The sequence below is a fragment of the Puma concolor genome, chromosome A3, assembly GCF_028749965.1.
Source record: "Puma concolor isolate L17-30 chromosome A3, mPumCon1.1.hap2, whole genome shotgun sequence".
Classification (NCBI taxonomy): domain Eukaryota; kingdom Metazoa; phylum Chordata; class Mammalia; order Carnivora; family Felidae; genus Puma; species Puma concolor.
The window spans coordinates 110,908,722-110,923,148 of record NC_141669.1 but is presented as its reverse complement, the minus strand read 5'-3'; the positions used below and the strand labels follow the sequence as shown (position 1 = coordinate 110,923,148).

At 52.7% G+C, this 14,427-nt stretch overlaps 2 protein-coding genes across 2 annotated transcripts; both read right to left on the bottom strand.

The window, feature by feature from the left end:
* Positions 1-1,198: 1,198 nt before the first annotated feature.
* On the bottom strand, positions 1,199-6,392 carry SPEF1 (sperm flagellar and cilia associated 1). Its single transcript, XM_025932450.2, has 7 exons — positions 3,935-6,392; positions 2,912-3,023; positions 2,460-2,616; positions 2,228-2,267; positions 2,012-2,072; positions 1,684-1,807; positions 1,199-1,568 (listed from the first exon to the last, which is right to left on the bottom strand). The coding sequence occupies exons 1-7, from the start codon at positions 4,041-4,043 to the stop codon at positions 1,461-1,463; spliced, it is 711 nt and encodes a 236-aa protein (XP_025788235.1). The 5' UTR covers positions 4,044-6,392; the 3' UTR covers positions 1,199-1,460.
* A 152-nt stretch (positions 6,393-6,544) lies between these two features.
* Positions 6,545-9,432, bottom strand: CENPB (centromere protein B). The gene has a single exon (XM_086701783.1). The coding sequence runs from the start codon at positions 9,192-9,194 to the stop codon at positions 7,374-7,376; it is 1,821 nt and encodes a 606-aa protein (XP_086557909.1). The 5' UTR covers positions 9,195-9,432; the 3' UTR covers positions 6,545-7,373.
* Between the last annotated feature and the right edge of the window lie 4,995 nt (positions 9,433-14,427).

The following is a 14,427-nucleotide window of genomic DNA, read 5'->3' as shown; positions in this document are numbered from 1 at the left end:
ACACCTGGACTCCTGACACACAGAAAAGATGAGATAATAAATTTGTGCTGTTTTAAGTTTGTGGTGATTTCTTACGCAGCGATAGAAACTAATACAAGTTATTTTCAATTCTTTTCTATTACAAAGAATGTTGCTATGACTATTGCTATACCCGTGTTACAGAATACAGAACACAAGAGCTTAAGTTTCCCCTGGGTATATGCTGAAATATGTCTAGGAATAGAATTGTGGGGTCTCAAAATGTAATACCAGTAGTCAGTAAAATTTCAGAGTTAGGGTCATATCATGGCCATAGTATCTTGGTCAGGGTTGGGAATCAAGCTTGGCCTCAGTCCATAGAACTATGGATCAAGTCTGTGAGCAGGGTTGGGAGTCACACAGAGGACAAGATTTAGGGGCCAGTCCGTGGGCAGCGTTGAGGGTGAGGGTGCAGCTACATTTGGGGAGAATCTGAAGCCTGGGTTTGGAGTTGGGTTTGGACAGGGCTAGAAGATTCTGTGAGTGTGAGTTTGGGGGTCAGTCTAAGGCCAGTGTTAGAAGTCAGGCTGTTCTAGGGCACAAGACCTGACCCTGTGATATCGTCAACCTAACAGGCAGCGGCCACCCAAGGCCCAGCTGACCAAAGGTGAAACCCACTCTGGGCCTACAAGGCTCTTTCACTCAAAATGGGGGTGGGGGGGGGTGGGCAGTGCGGCTTAAGAAGGGCAAGAAATCTAGACAGAGAAGGCAGTCGCAGGAAAGATAGCACAACTTCTTTAATGGCGGTAGTGCGGTCCTGTATCTCCAAAACATTCTCAAAGGTGCCCCCCCTAGGAGGGGAGGGAAGAGTGTTTGGAACAGGCACAGCCCATGTCTTCCCCACTCCTGGCTGAAGCCACTCCTCACCCCTTCCTCTCCAGCTGCTGTGCTCTCCAGCCTCGAGTTGGGCCCCAGGTGAGCGCGCCGGAGAGGGAAGCTTCTCCCTCAGCTGCCTCGGGCAGCTTCCCCCGAGGTCCAGAGCGCAGAGAACTAGCCCGGACGGAGAGGCCGCTGTCCTCAGGGCTGGGCGGGGACCTGTTTCTAACGGTGTGCACCGAGTCCGGGCACCGCCCCCTAAGGCCCAGAGCAGGGAGCACCAAGGTGGGGCCCCTGGTGTCGGGCACGGCTTTGGGGAGCATGCCAGGTCTCTGCACGTGGCTTCTGGGTTCTGGAAAGCGGTCCATTCTCCTGACCCGGATGGAGTGGAAAGAGGTGGGTCAGTCCGGGGGGCTACGTTCTGAGGGCTCCTGCCTCACTGCCCCCCAACTCACCCCCACCCCAAGGGAGGGGAGCGCTGGCGCCCCATGAGGCTCTTTGGAGCTGCTGGCTCCGCGCGCCGGTAGATCCGTCAGTCCGTCGGTGGGTGCGTGGGTGGGTGCGTCGGTCTCGGCGTCCGGGCTCTGGCGGGTACTGGGGAGTCCCCGCGCGGTCCCGGCCGCCGCTCACCGCTGCTTACGCTCTGCCTGCTGGAGCCGCCGGGAGAGATCGTCGATGCGCACGTTCTTGAGCTGCAGCAAATGCTCTAAGCGCCTCACCTTCATCTGCAGGACCTGGGCCGCGCCGCACAAAGGTCAAGCCAGAGGCCCACTGCCTTCTGTCCCCACCACTGCAGGCCCTAAGCACCCACCGCCCCACCACCACCCGCGCCTTCCCAGTCACCCCCACCTGCACAGTCTCCTGAGAGGCCAACAGCTCCTGCTCCTTTTCAGCGATCTGGAGGACGAAGCTTGGGTCGCCCTGCAGTGCCTGACTATATCCCGGAGGTCGGGGCGCCGGCAGCCGGCCCCCCCTGGGGTGGGAAGCAGCTTAGCGGAGGCCCGAACCTCAGGCCCCATTCTCATCCTTCCAATGCCCCTCGGCCAGGCCTTCGCTCCCCGTCCCCTACACCCCCACTTCCTGCTTTCCCAGGAACAACCTGCCACCACCCTTACCTGCCAGCCCTGTGTAGGGAGATCACCAGGCCTGGTGAGGTAGGAACTCCCAGCCTCCTTACCTGAGCTGCCCTCCTCCCTGGGGGTCTGGGGCACCTTCCCCTCGGGCCTTCTGGGACAAACCTGAGACCAGGCAAGTGGAGGAGTTAACCGTGCTGGAGTCCTATTTTCCTGACTTCTCCCTTGCTTCCCCCAACCCCGGCTCCCCTTCCCCCATAGGAAGGAAGGACAGGAGGAAAGCTTCTCCTGGGAGAGAAGAAAAGTAAAGGCCACTTTACCCACATCCATGTAGCCAGTGCCATCCTGGGGAGCCAGCTCCTGAAAGAACCCCCAGGGTTTACTGTGAGGTAGGATTCGCTCATCCCCAAGGAGCCCCATGTCTCTTCCGTGGTCCCCAAGACCAGGCTCCCTTTGCCAGACACCCTTCTCCCACACTTCTTGCCAAGGTGGGGCTTCCCGCTGCCTGGGAAGCTCCCACAAGTAGTGGGAGAAACTTGAGTGGGGTGGCACCTGTAAGGAGCCCGAGCCCTGCTTCCTGCGCCTCTGGCGCTCCTCCAGGCGCTGCCTCAGCGGAATGAGCACTAACTCCACCACGCCTGGTGCGCATTGCGCGATCTTGCGCATCACGTCCTCTGGTACCGAGAAGTTCAGCTTGTTCAGCACCTTCCTGGGAATAGACACAGGAATGGAGGACTGGGTCCTCGGGGAATGAAGTGAGGGGCGTGGGGGAGAAGGAAGGGGGTGCAGCCCTGGGGGAATGAGCCAGAATCTTGGTTGTCACGTTTCCTTTGTCTCCTCAAAAACAACAACAACAAAAAACCCTTGATTTTGTTATCAGTTCTGCCTGCGTTGTCCCTCCCTACCCTGACACCAACAGAGTCCCAAGCTTCCTGGGATCCTGGGGGGGGGGGATGGGGGAACGGGGTTAGAGATTTTGCTAGTGCACCCAAGTATTCTGCTACCTGTTTAGGTGACCCCAGTTGTTGAGCTTCTGTTGAAGAGAGTTGGCAGGGACATAATTGTGCATCTCCACCATCTTGGGGAAGAAAAACTTGATGACTTCTGCGACCAGGACTGAGGGAATGGAAGCAGATGTGGAAAGTGGGGGAGGAGGCAGTAGGTAAGGGAGAAGGAGTAGGGAGAAGGTGTGCGTGTAATGAGAGAATCGGGGGTTACAGAATGGTGTGACCAAGCGGATGGGTGGAGGTGTGGAAAGGGAACGGATGATAGGGAGGGAGGGGTGGTGGAGGAGAGGGAAGGAGTTCAAGAAAGCAAGATTAGAAATGAGTGATCAGCCTCCAGCATACCCAGAGAAGCAGCATCCCATCCCCATTAACTCAAGCATATGAAAACTGAGGTGTCTGGTCTTCAGAGAAGGAGTCTCCAAGAGAGCCTATCAGGAGCCTGGTGCCCCACCCTAGGCATTCACATGGACACACACACACACACACACACACACACACACACTCCAACAGCAAAGTCCCAGGATCACAAACACATATGCACACAAGACCCCCTACATACATACAGGACAGAATGTATCAACAAACATATGCACATACACAAGCTCAGAATCCCACAAGACAGATATATAGAATATAGTAATGAACAAGTACATACAGAGAGATGCACAAAAACATACACAGACACACGTCTTAGTCATTAAAGTCCCAGGAGGGCATCACAGACTCACACTCAGACACCACAACCACACATGCTTAAAGAATAGAACAAGGGGACATACATATAGACCCACACACAGCCATATTCCCACAGATACAGATAAACACACACGCGCACACATTTGTATAATTGAAGTTCCAGGAGATAGTCAGACACCCCCCCCCAACATACACATACCCACACGCACAGAAACACAAAGAGACACATGCACACAGACCCCTTACACACGTACATACAGAATATGTAGACAAACACGGACACATGGGACACACACAGGGGTGCACACACACTAAGGTGCACACCTCCATCACTGAAGTCCCTGGAGAGATTTCTCTTGGGCCGGGATAGGGGGATGTTGTCTATCCACAGGTACAGCTGGTGCAACGCCTCCTCGTCCACGCTGCCAGCCATTGGCACCCCCAGCAAGGCAAGACCGTTCCAGTCGTGCAGCGTCAGCGCCAAACCGCACGATCTCTCAGATGCCTCTTCTTTCGCCACCGAAGGCGCCCAGACCGGCCTCTGCCTCTCAAACCGGGAAACTCGCTTCCCAGCTGGGAGCAGCCATATTGTTTTCTGAAACCATGGCAACTATCCTTGACTCGGAGGGGAACAGGGGCTTCTGGGAATTGTAGTTTTCTCCCTCTACCTACTCTCAGGCCCCAGCTTTGAATAGGCGATTAGGTGGCCTTGTCTTCCCAGCATCTGCGCCCACTCCACCTGATCACCCACTGGCCCACCCCGGGACCTGCCAAACCCAACTGGGCCCTCAGAATCCCTGCCCCAGCATCCTCAGGGCCGAGATTCCCCTTCTGGATCCTTCAGCTATCAGTTCCAAGTGAAAGCAGCATCCCAACGTTCCTCAGCTTTATCTGGGTGTCCACTGTAATTAATCATCTGCTGCTTCCCACCTGGATTGTGTGATAGGCTGTGTGACAGTGCCTCCTTGCTGGGTCCCTCCTCAAAGCTCTGTGCTATTAAGGCCATCACCACTACTGCCCTTCCCAGCAGTGTCCTGGTAGGGCATTTAATAGGTCACCCAGACTCCCAAGGAGAATACTAGGGCTCAAGGCCAGTGCCTCGGGCAGGCTATTTAACTCCTTAACCTTATTTTCCCCCTTTGTGAAGTGGGAATGCTTCTATTTGTCCCAGTGGGGTAAGGGAGGAAAATGGGAAGGGTACTTACAGATCTGCATTTGTATGGGGACTGAGGATATGGGAATTGGCTACAGTTATAAACGCTGCAATAGCTCCTGTAAACACTCCCATAATCCCTCATCTCCCTCCAAAGAGCTGTTCTTCCATGGGTTAAAAATGGACTTCAGTAGCCAGTTCCATTTCAAAGGAGCACTATTTTTAGAAGGGTTAGGGATGTGGGTTCTGCCATAGTGAAAGGACACAAAGTAGCAGTAAAGGGGCTCCTAGGGTCAGACAGGGAAGAAAGTTTGCTTCCACCGAAGACTAGCAATGTGGCTTTGGGCACATTACTGGACCTCTCTGTGTCTGTTTTCTCGTGGTTTCACCTACCTCATAGGGGTTTTGTGAGCATCTAAAGTGCTTAGCACAGCGCCTGGCACACAGCAAGGGCCCTATTAACATCACTTGGTGCCATCATTATTGAGATGATCTCAGTTCCAGCAGAAGAGAAGACAAATGGAAATGATTTGCCTTGTTGGTATTTGAGATGAGGGACTGGGTTGAACAGGGGCACCTGGGGAGAAACCTTCCGCTCCCATCTTACTCCAGAGCAGGCCAGGGGGGTAGTCTGGGCTTCCTTAGGACTTTCCAGTTTCCTCCTCCATAGCTCAGATGGGGGTAAGGGGAATCCCAACTACTTTTTGCCGTCACTTAGTTTCATTGCCTTTAAGGCTTACAGGGAAACCCTGAGTTTCAGGAGTGTGGAAGGCCAAGTATGGAATCGTCACTCTACCTTCTTGTTTTAATATCATACACATTGGTCTTGCCTTTCTGAAGGGACCACACCCAGGGCAGGCAAGGGACAAAAGATGGCCTAGATATCCCCCCACCCCCAACATTCCAGGGTGGAGAGAGGAAGAACTGAAAGGAAGTAGTGGGGAGGGAACCACAGTGGTGATGTGCCAGCCCTGGTGAAGGTGGGAAAACCGGTTTGGGGCCCAGAGCTGCCTGGCCTCCCCAAGCCCGGGCCCTCCCCTAGTTGGAACCAAGGGGGCCTGAGGGCCTCAATGAGGGAGGGGCTGGGCCCTGACAGGAGAAAAGGGGTTAGAGATCAGCAGAGGCACCAATCTTCACCTTTGGACTGGGGTGCCCCCTGGAGGGCACCACAAAGTGAGTTGCCCATTCTTCCTCAGCCTCTTGGGGGTGCAATGTATCCCAGGAATTTTATCTTCCTCCTGTACTGTCCCCAGGATAACCAGCCACCAGGCTCGGAAATGCTAATCACTGAAAGGCCTAAAGGGCTCCCTCTTTAAGCATCAAAAGTAAACCAAGGGAGGCCCTGTATGTACCTCCGAACTCCAACCTGGACCACAGGAGTTGCCCCAACACTCCTTTTGCTCTGCCTTCTGGCCCCACTCCTACAAGGACCAACTTTAATGGGCTTGATAGGCCTAGTTCCCAGTTTAATTTGGTCCAACAGGGATTGCTGGCTCCCTCCCTTCCCTCCTAGCCAACTGATCCTGAGCTTCTTCTTTCTAACCCCAAAGCAGGATAAGGCCCGACTTCCTCGAACCCAAGGAGATACACTAAAGACCCCTTCCTCCCCAAGCTTGGATAATACTTAGATATGGAGGTGGTCCCTCACCCCAGTCAGGGTGTAGGCTGTGGCCGCCCTCTCAACGCTTGGTTCCATGTCCCACCAGAGCAAGGACCAAAGGGAGCCAGGAAAGGACGTGTTCCCAAGACAGACGCAAGCCCAGACCATGAAGGATGCACCCTTGGCTGTTAAAACGTTCACCCCCACAAAAGGGGGGTGGACAGATTTATTGAATTCAGACTGGGAAAGGAGCGGCTGGATGGCTGGACTCTGGGCCCAGCCCCAGGCACCCTGCCCAGGATAGGGCCCTGCCAGAGAGGGAGGAGAGGCATGGCGCCTGCAGCTACCCACAAGGGAAGTGCCCATTATCACTCCCCTGGAGGGCCTCTTGGGAACCTCCAATTTGGAAAGAAAACCAAGGGCCACAGTAACCTGGACTGGGCCAGAGAAAGGGACTGGGAAGATGGGGAAGCAGGCAGAGGCAGGCTCAGGAGCCTGTGGTGAGTTAGACTGTGCTTCTCAAGGCGGCCCAGGGGCAGGGTGGGGGGCTGCCAGCCTTGTGGCAGCCTAGGCTGGACTTTCCTCTGGAGCCCTTCCCAGAATGGCTTTGGGGTCCCCCCCACCAAACACCTGGTGTGGACGGCAGAGGGGAGAGGCACTCTCCGGCCGGGAGCGTCCAGGGCCCAACCCTGGCTGCTACTGTGGCCTAGTCCACTGATGGCACGGTGTGGTAGCACCGGACAGCTCCCCACCCTCCCCACCTGGTCCCCCAAGCCCAGGGGCAAATGGGGAGGAAAGAGGACTCTGAGAAAGAGGCAATAAGCAGGCAGTGAGGCTGACCCCAGCCCTGGGCCCTACCGAGGTGGCTGGGCCTGTCACAGGGCCAGAGGAACATCACTAAAGGATCTGGAGCTCCCCATTCTGGCTCCATCCACAGCGGCTGCCCAGAGAGTCCTCTGCCCTGGGCTGGTGCTGCCACATCTGGGTCGGGCATGGCTAGGCCCAGTGGCTCAGCTCTGATGTCCAAGACCCCGAACTCCTGCCTGCCGGGCATGGTTCTTCCTGGTCACGTGGACCAGATCGTGTTCCAAATGAAGGATGTGGCTCTGCACACGGTCATCAATGGGGAAGGAAGTCAGGTACCTCTTGACCATAGCGAAGTAAGCCATGGCCTCCCCAAAGCTGGGCACAGGCACCTCATCACCATCTTCCTCCTCATCTTCATCATCTTCATCCTCCTCATCATCCTCATCTTCCTCCTCTTCCTCACTGTCAGACTCAGAGTCCTCTTCACCCTCCAGGAAATGGAGAGTAGGGCACTGGGCCTCCTCCTGGGCACTGTAGCCCCCGAAGCTGCCACCAGCTTCTACTACCCCCTGGGCCCAGTCCTCAGCCTCCAAGCCCTCAGAGGAGCTCTCTTCCTCCTCTTCCTCCTCCTCTTCATCACTGTCATCAACATCACCCTCCTCTTCCACCTCCTCTTCCTCCCCCAACTCCTCTCCTTCCCCCCCTTCCTCCTCCTCACCCTCTTCTTCCTCCTCCTCCTCCTCCCCTTCACCCTCCTCTTCCTCTTCCTCCTCTTCTTCTTCCTCCTCTTCCTCCTCCTCCTCTTCCTCCCCCTCACTCTTGAGGGCAGTGGTAATGGTGGCATTTGGGCCACCCCCGAAGCCAGCCTCACGAAAGCAGGCAGCTATGTCCGAAGGCTCCACTGCCTGCCAGGCAGCAGCCACGAAGTGCAAGGCCTCCATCAAACCTAGCTGCAGGCCTGAACGATCCTGGCCCTCTAGTGCGGCCATGGCCTTGAGTAGCATAGCCTGGCGGTAGTGGCCCTTCACCTGTTGGACCACTCCCCGCTCCAGCGGCTGCACGGTGCCCGGCGGGAAGAAGGCCAGCTGTACATGCCGCAGGCCGGAGGTATCCAGGGACTGGGCAGCCAGGCGGCCGGCCAGTAGCAGGACTCGGCGAGACTCTGCAGCCATGCGAGTGTCCAGGGCCTTCAGGTACTTGGCCAGGGCCTGCGTGGTGACACCACCCTTAGAGTTGGCGGTGTAGTCGCAAGGCAGGCCGGCTTGGCCTGCACGGGGCTTGGCTGACTTGCCGGCCACAAGCGGGGGCAGCTTCTCGCTACCGTCTGCGTTGGCGCACAGCAGGACGCTCAGGCGCTGGGTGGCCCTGCGCGCCCGTCCATCGCTGCCGCACAGCCCCGCAGCCTGGTCCGGCAGGAAGTCGTACCACAGACTGGTCTCAATGGCGCTGAACACGTCCTGGGAGGCGTAGCCCTCGGCCACCGACGGCGGCTGCTCCTCCCGAGCGCGCCAGCCCGTCGAACCCCCGCCGCTGCCCTCCGAGGGCACCGCAGGTGGGCTGGCGGGAGCCGCTGGGGGCCGGGGGGCAGCACTGCGCGACCGGGCGCGGGCCACACCGCTGCAGGACACCACACCGTGGCGCCGGCGGAAGCGGTCCAGCCAACCGTTGGAGGCGGTGAAGTCGTCCATGCCCAGCTCCTCGGCTATACGCAGCGCCTTCTCCTTGAGGATGATGCCCTTGACGGGTAGGCCAGCGGCGCGGATCTGCTGGAACCAGGCGATAAGCAGCCCCTCGAGCTTGTCGTAGGGGGACAGCTTGTTGGTCTTGCGGCAGGTGGAGGCCACACCGTACTTGCGCTCCGACGCCAGGATGGCGCGCTTGTTCTTCAGGATGGTGCTCAGCGTGGACGGCGGGATGTTGAAGCGCCGCGCGATCTCGCCCTTGCGCAAGTCCGGGTTCTCCTCCACCTCCTGGATGATCCGCGACTTCTCCCGGAACGTCAGCTGCCGCCGCTTGGGGCCCATCCCGGCGCGCCCCCCGCCCCGGGGCCCGGCGCCACCGCCGCCGCCCCGGGGCGGGGGGCCCGGGCCCGCGGCGGGGGGCACCTGGCGGCCTCTCCCGCGCGCCCCGCCCGAGACAAAGCGGCTCGCGGGGCGGCGGGCGGGGCGGTGACCCGGCCGGGCCGGGGGCACCTTCGGGGGCGCCGGCGGGCGCGGCGCCGGGCGGCGGGCGGCAGGCGGCGGGCGCGGGCGAGGGCGGGCGGCGCGGGCGCGGAAGGCAGGAAGTGCCGCGGCGCGGGGAGCAGGGAGCGCGGCGAGCGGGGCGGAGCGGGCGGAGCGGGATCTCGCGGGAAGCGCGGGGACGCCCGGCGCCGCCTCCCCGCCCTCCGCGCCCACCCCCCTCCCCGCCGCCCCGGACCGACCGCGGGGGGGCGCTGCGGCCTGCTGGACCCGCCAGCGCTCGGGCGTCCGGAGACCCGCGGGCGAACGCGCGGACAGGGGCGCAGTGCCCGGCCTCTGCGCCCAGTGGGCACCGACCTGCTGTTTATAAAGAGTAACAACTGTGTTTTGTGGTTTTTGTTTTGTGACAGCAAAATCTGCGGAATCTGAAAAATACAGGAAACTAAAAATCATCTTTCACCCCAACACCTGGAGAAATGCGCAGGTAACATTTTGGTACGTTTCCTTCCAGTCTTTTCTCTAGGTTCATGCAGTTTTCTTTTTAAAAATTTATTGCATAAAACTGGCATCAGATGTATACACTGTATAACTGGCATCTCCTGCTGTTTCACCTGGCATCAAGTGATGAGAATTTTGCCACTTGATGAAGTATTGCCAACATGCTTTTTAATAGTTGTATATTGTTCCAATTATGGGTAAACACTAATCTGTGTAGCCTATGGTTACCCATTTAGATTATTTTTACAAGCAGCATTACAATTTTAAATCTATTTGCTAGTAATCCCCAAATCCATAGATGAACACTGATAACATCTCCGTGTGTCACCTTCTGGACTTTTCCATGCATACAGGCATAAATGTGTTTTCAGCTACAGAAATAATGTCGTTTATATATATAAAAGCATACATACACATGAATCCCTGAAACCTCCTCCTGCACCAAACAAATAAAAATGACATATTCTTAAAACAATGAATGCTTTGCAGTAGTTTAAAAAAAAAAAATCTCTTACAGTAGCTTGAGGTGTGTAGTCAAAGAGGAAGGCTGTGACCCAGGGGGATGGGCTAAGGACCTGGGATGATCTGGATGAGGCTACAAACAAGTGGATGTGTACAAAGAAGAGGACCAAGGACAGTGCCCTGGGCTCTCCAAGGTTAAGGGTTCAAGAAAGGACTAACAAGAAATTCATGAAAAACAGCTGAAAAGGTTGGAGAAACACCAGGCCTGTATGGTGTTCTGGAGGCCAAGGGAAGAAAGTGTAACTCACTGCTGTGTTACCGTGTATATTTCTTTGAATGCCATTTGAATGTGAATTTTCTAGTCATACTTTTTGTCCATGTTTCTCTTGTATTTGTCTTTTTGTGGACTTACAGGAGCTCTTCATATGCTCTGAGCACAAAATCTTTGTTAAGTATATTGCAAATATTTTCTTCCAGTCTGCTACTTATCCTCTAACTTAGTCTAGGGAATCTTAAATATGAGAAGTTTGTAACCTTTAAGTAAGCAGCTGTGTCAATTTTTTCCTTTATTGTTTCTGGGTTTTGTGTCTTACCGTAGGCCTTTTCCACTCCTGAGACATAAAAAATATTCTTCTAATCACAAGGTCTAGAAGAACATGGGAGATTTTTCCCTACAGGGGCCAGATCAGTGCTTGGCCCATAATGGGTATATGGTCCCTGTGCAAAGGTGAGTGTAAGGCTACGTGTCCGAGACTCCTTGCCACACATTTTCAGGAAACCGTGTCTACATTTTGGTGGTTTCATCAATGTACACATATGTCCCTCCTGCCTCTTCACCCATCTTGGCTTGCTTGTAATCAATGTGTGTTTGGGTGAATGGACAATGGGTGGGCTTTTTTTTTTTTTTTTCTATTTCGCTGAATTTTCCCATAAGCAAGTACAACAGGACCTTTAAAATTAAAAGGAGAATGGAAAGATTGCTGAGGGGCATGAGGAATAATGATTAGGTAGGTAGAATGGGTATTAGGCCTAGTGGGTAGCTTTGGACAGCCTAGGCCAAGACAAGAGAAGGTGGACTGTAGACTTCTCTAAGGTGGGGAATTGGAAAGATGGGGCTTACAGAGGGAGTTGGGGGGATCCCAGGGCTCCAGATGGATTGACGTAGGAATTGCTCAGCTGAGAGGGAGTGGAAATGGGCCCTATGCCCTGCTACAGGCAGCAGGTAGACCAGATATCTGGAAATGGCTGTGCTGTCAACACAAGTGTGTGACTTCTTTTTTGTCCTGGAAGTGGCCATACTGGTATTTTTTTGTGGGAACCAAGGATGGGCCTGGAAGGTGAAGACAATGTGGGCCTATTGATACAGGTAGATACAGTTACTAGGATTGTCTAGATATTTGAGGACATCTCTAGAGTTTCTAGAGCCAAGAGTCCCAAGATAAATACATTTCTCCCCTAATCTTCCATAATTCTACTCACACTTTCTTTTTTTTTTTTTTTAATTTTGAGAGAGAGTGAGGAAGAGCATGTGAGAGCAGGGGAGGGACAGAGAGAGAGGGAGAGAGAGAATCCCAAGCAGGCTACACACTGTCAGCACAGAGCCCAACGTGGGGCTTGAACTCATGAAATGAGAGATCATGACCTGAGCCAAAATCAAGAGTCGGACACTTAACTAACTGAACCACCCAGGTGGCCCCATCCTTTCATTTTTTGAAGTTTATTTATTTATTTTGAGAGAGAGAGAGAGAGCAGGGGAGGAGCAGAGAAACAGGGAGAGAGAGAATCCCAAGCAGGCTCTGCACTGACAGCACACTTTGCTGTCAGTGCAGAGCCTGACTCAGGGCTCGAACTCACAAACCGTGAGATCATGGCCTGAGCTGAAATCAAGAGTCAGACTCTTAACTGACCGAGCCACCCAGGTGCTCCCCCCATCCTTTCATTTTAACAGCTTTATTGAGATATATTTCACGTATCCTACAATTCACTCATTTAGCATATACAATTCATAGATACATGCAACTATCACCACAGTCAGTTTTAGAACATTTTCATCACCTTAGAAAGAAACCCCTGCCTGGATACCTCATATGAATGGAATCAATAACACATGTCTTTTATGACTGGCTTCTTTCACTTAGAGTCATATTTTCAAGATTCATCCATGATGAACTATCTGTTAGTGCTTTATTCTTTTCTTACAGCTGAATAATATTCTATTGTATGGATATAAGGCATTTTTATCCATTTATCATTTGATGGACATTTGGATTATTTCTGTTTTGGCAGTTACGAATAATGCTGCTGTAAGCATTTGTTTGCAAGCTTTTGTGTGAACGTGTTTTCATTTTTCTTGGGTATATAGCTGGGAGTGGAGTTGCTGGGTCATATGGTAACTCTTATGTTTTTTTTTTTTAATTTTTTTTTTAAATTTATTTATTTTTGAGACAGAGAGAGACAGAGCATGAACAGGGGAGGGTCAGAGAGAGAGGGAGACACAGAATCTGAAACGGGCTCCAGGCTCTGAGCTGTCAGCACAGAGCCCGACGCGGGGCTCGAACTCACGGACCGTGAGATCATGACCTGAGCCGAAGTCGGACGTTTAACCGACTGAGCCACCCAGGCGCCCCAGGTAACTCTTACGTTTAATTGTCTGGGGAACTACCGGATTGAGTACCAGATTCAGGTCTTTGAATTAACTTGAAAATTGTACCTGTTCTTTGGAAAATATTTTAAAATACAGAAGATGTTGAGGGTACAAACATTTAATTCCACTATTCAGAGAATATTCTTGTGGGATACTTTTCTGTGCATATTGTTTTTAGTGGGACCATAGTTGGCATAATATTTTGTAGCCCATATTGTGAACATCTTTTCACGTCAATAATTATTTTCATCAGTGAGTTTCAACTTTCTTTTACGCTAGGAACCCTCTCTTGAAAAGACCATCTTCTGAGAGCCCATTATGTAATCACTCAAATATCAACAATTACTTATTGGGCCCCTGCTGGATGCCAAGCATCCCTACCTGCCCACATGCCCATTCTCTTTAAAAGCTGCAGGTATTACACAGTATAGAGGAGTCACCTCATTAGCTGCTCCCCTGTAAGAACACCCAGCTTGCTCTCTGCATTTCATTGTTACTAACAATGACTCAATGAACAAACATCTGTGTGTACTTTTATCATCTCTTTAAGAGAAATCCATAGATTTGGGGTCAGAGGCCAACCTTGGCCGTGGGCCCATACGAGGTGCCTGGAGATGAGAGAAGAGGCAAATGACTTGGTCCCTGTTCTTCAGCTCAGTCAGCTTGAGGAAGTGACATTCGGGAAAGGGAAAAGGAGATTTCAATAAATAAAGCTCATATCTTGCAATAGTTCCTTTTTAGGAATTCATTCTGTGTATGCCTGCCGCATCAATGTAAAAATGAATAACCTGAATGTTCAGCATTAGGGAATTGAGTAAATATATGCCTTTATGGTACTCATATGGATCCACCTCCAAGTAAAAGAAAGCAAGGGGTAAAACAATGTTTCACATACTGTTTGTTATATCTGTAAAAATATGGACATATGCTTGTACATATATAGACCTACACTGCCCACTATGGTAGCCACTAATAGCATGTGATTATTGAGCACTGGAAATGTGGTGAGTACAAGCTGAGATGGGCTGTGAGTGTAAGATGCACATTGGACTTTGAGACTTGGTACCAAAAAAAAGTATCTAAAATATCTAATTAGGGGCACCTAATCTCACAGCTCGTGCGTGGGTTCAAGCCCCGCATTGGGGTTACCTGCTGGAAGCCAGCTTGGGGTTTTCTCTCTCTCTCTCTCTCTCTCAATCCTCCTCCGCTCATGTGCTCTCTCTCTCTCTCTCTCAAAATAAATAAATAAACTTTCAAATAAAACATCTAATTAACAATTATTATATTGATAATATGTTTAAATGCTAACATTTTGAATATATTAGATTAAATAAAATATTAAAATTTCAACTGTTTCTTTTATATTTTTTAATGTGGCTACTAGAAGATTTTAAATTATGTATATGGCTCATATTTGTGCCTGCCATTATGTTTCTATTGCCTAGGACTGTCATAGACTATCTCCAGAATATG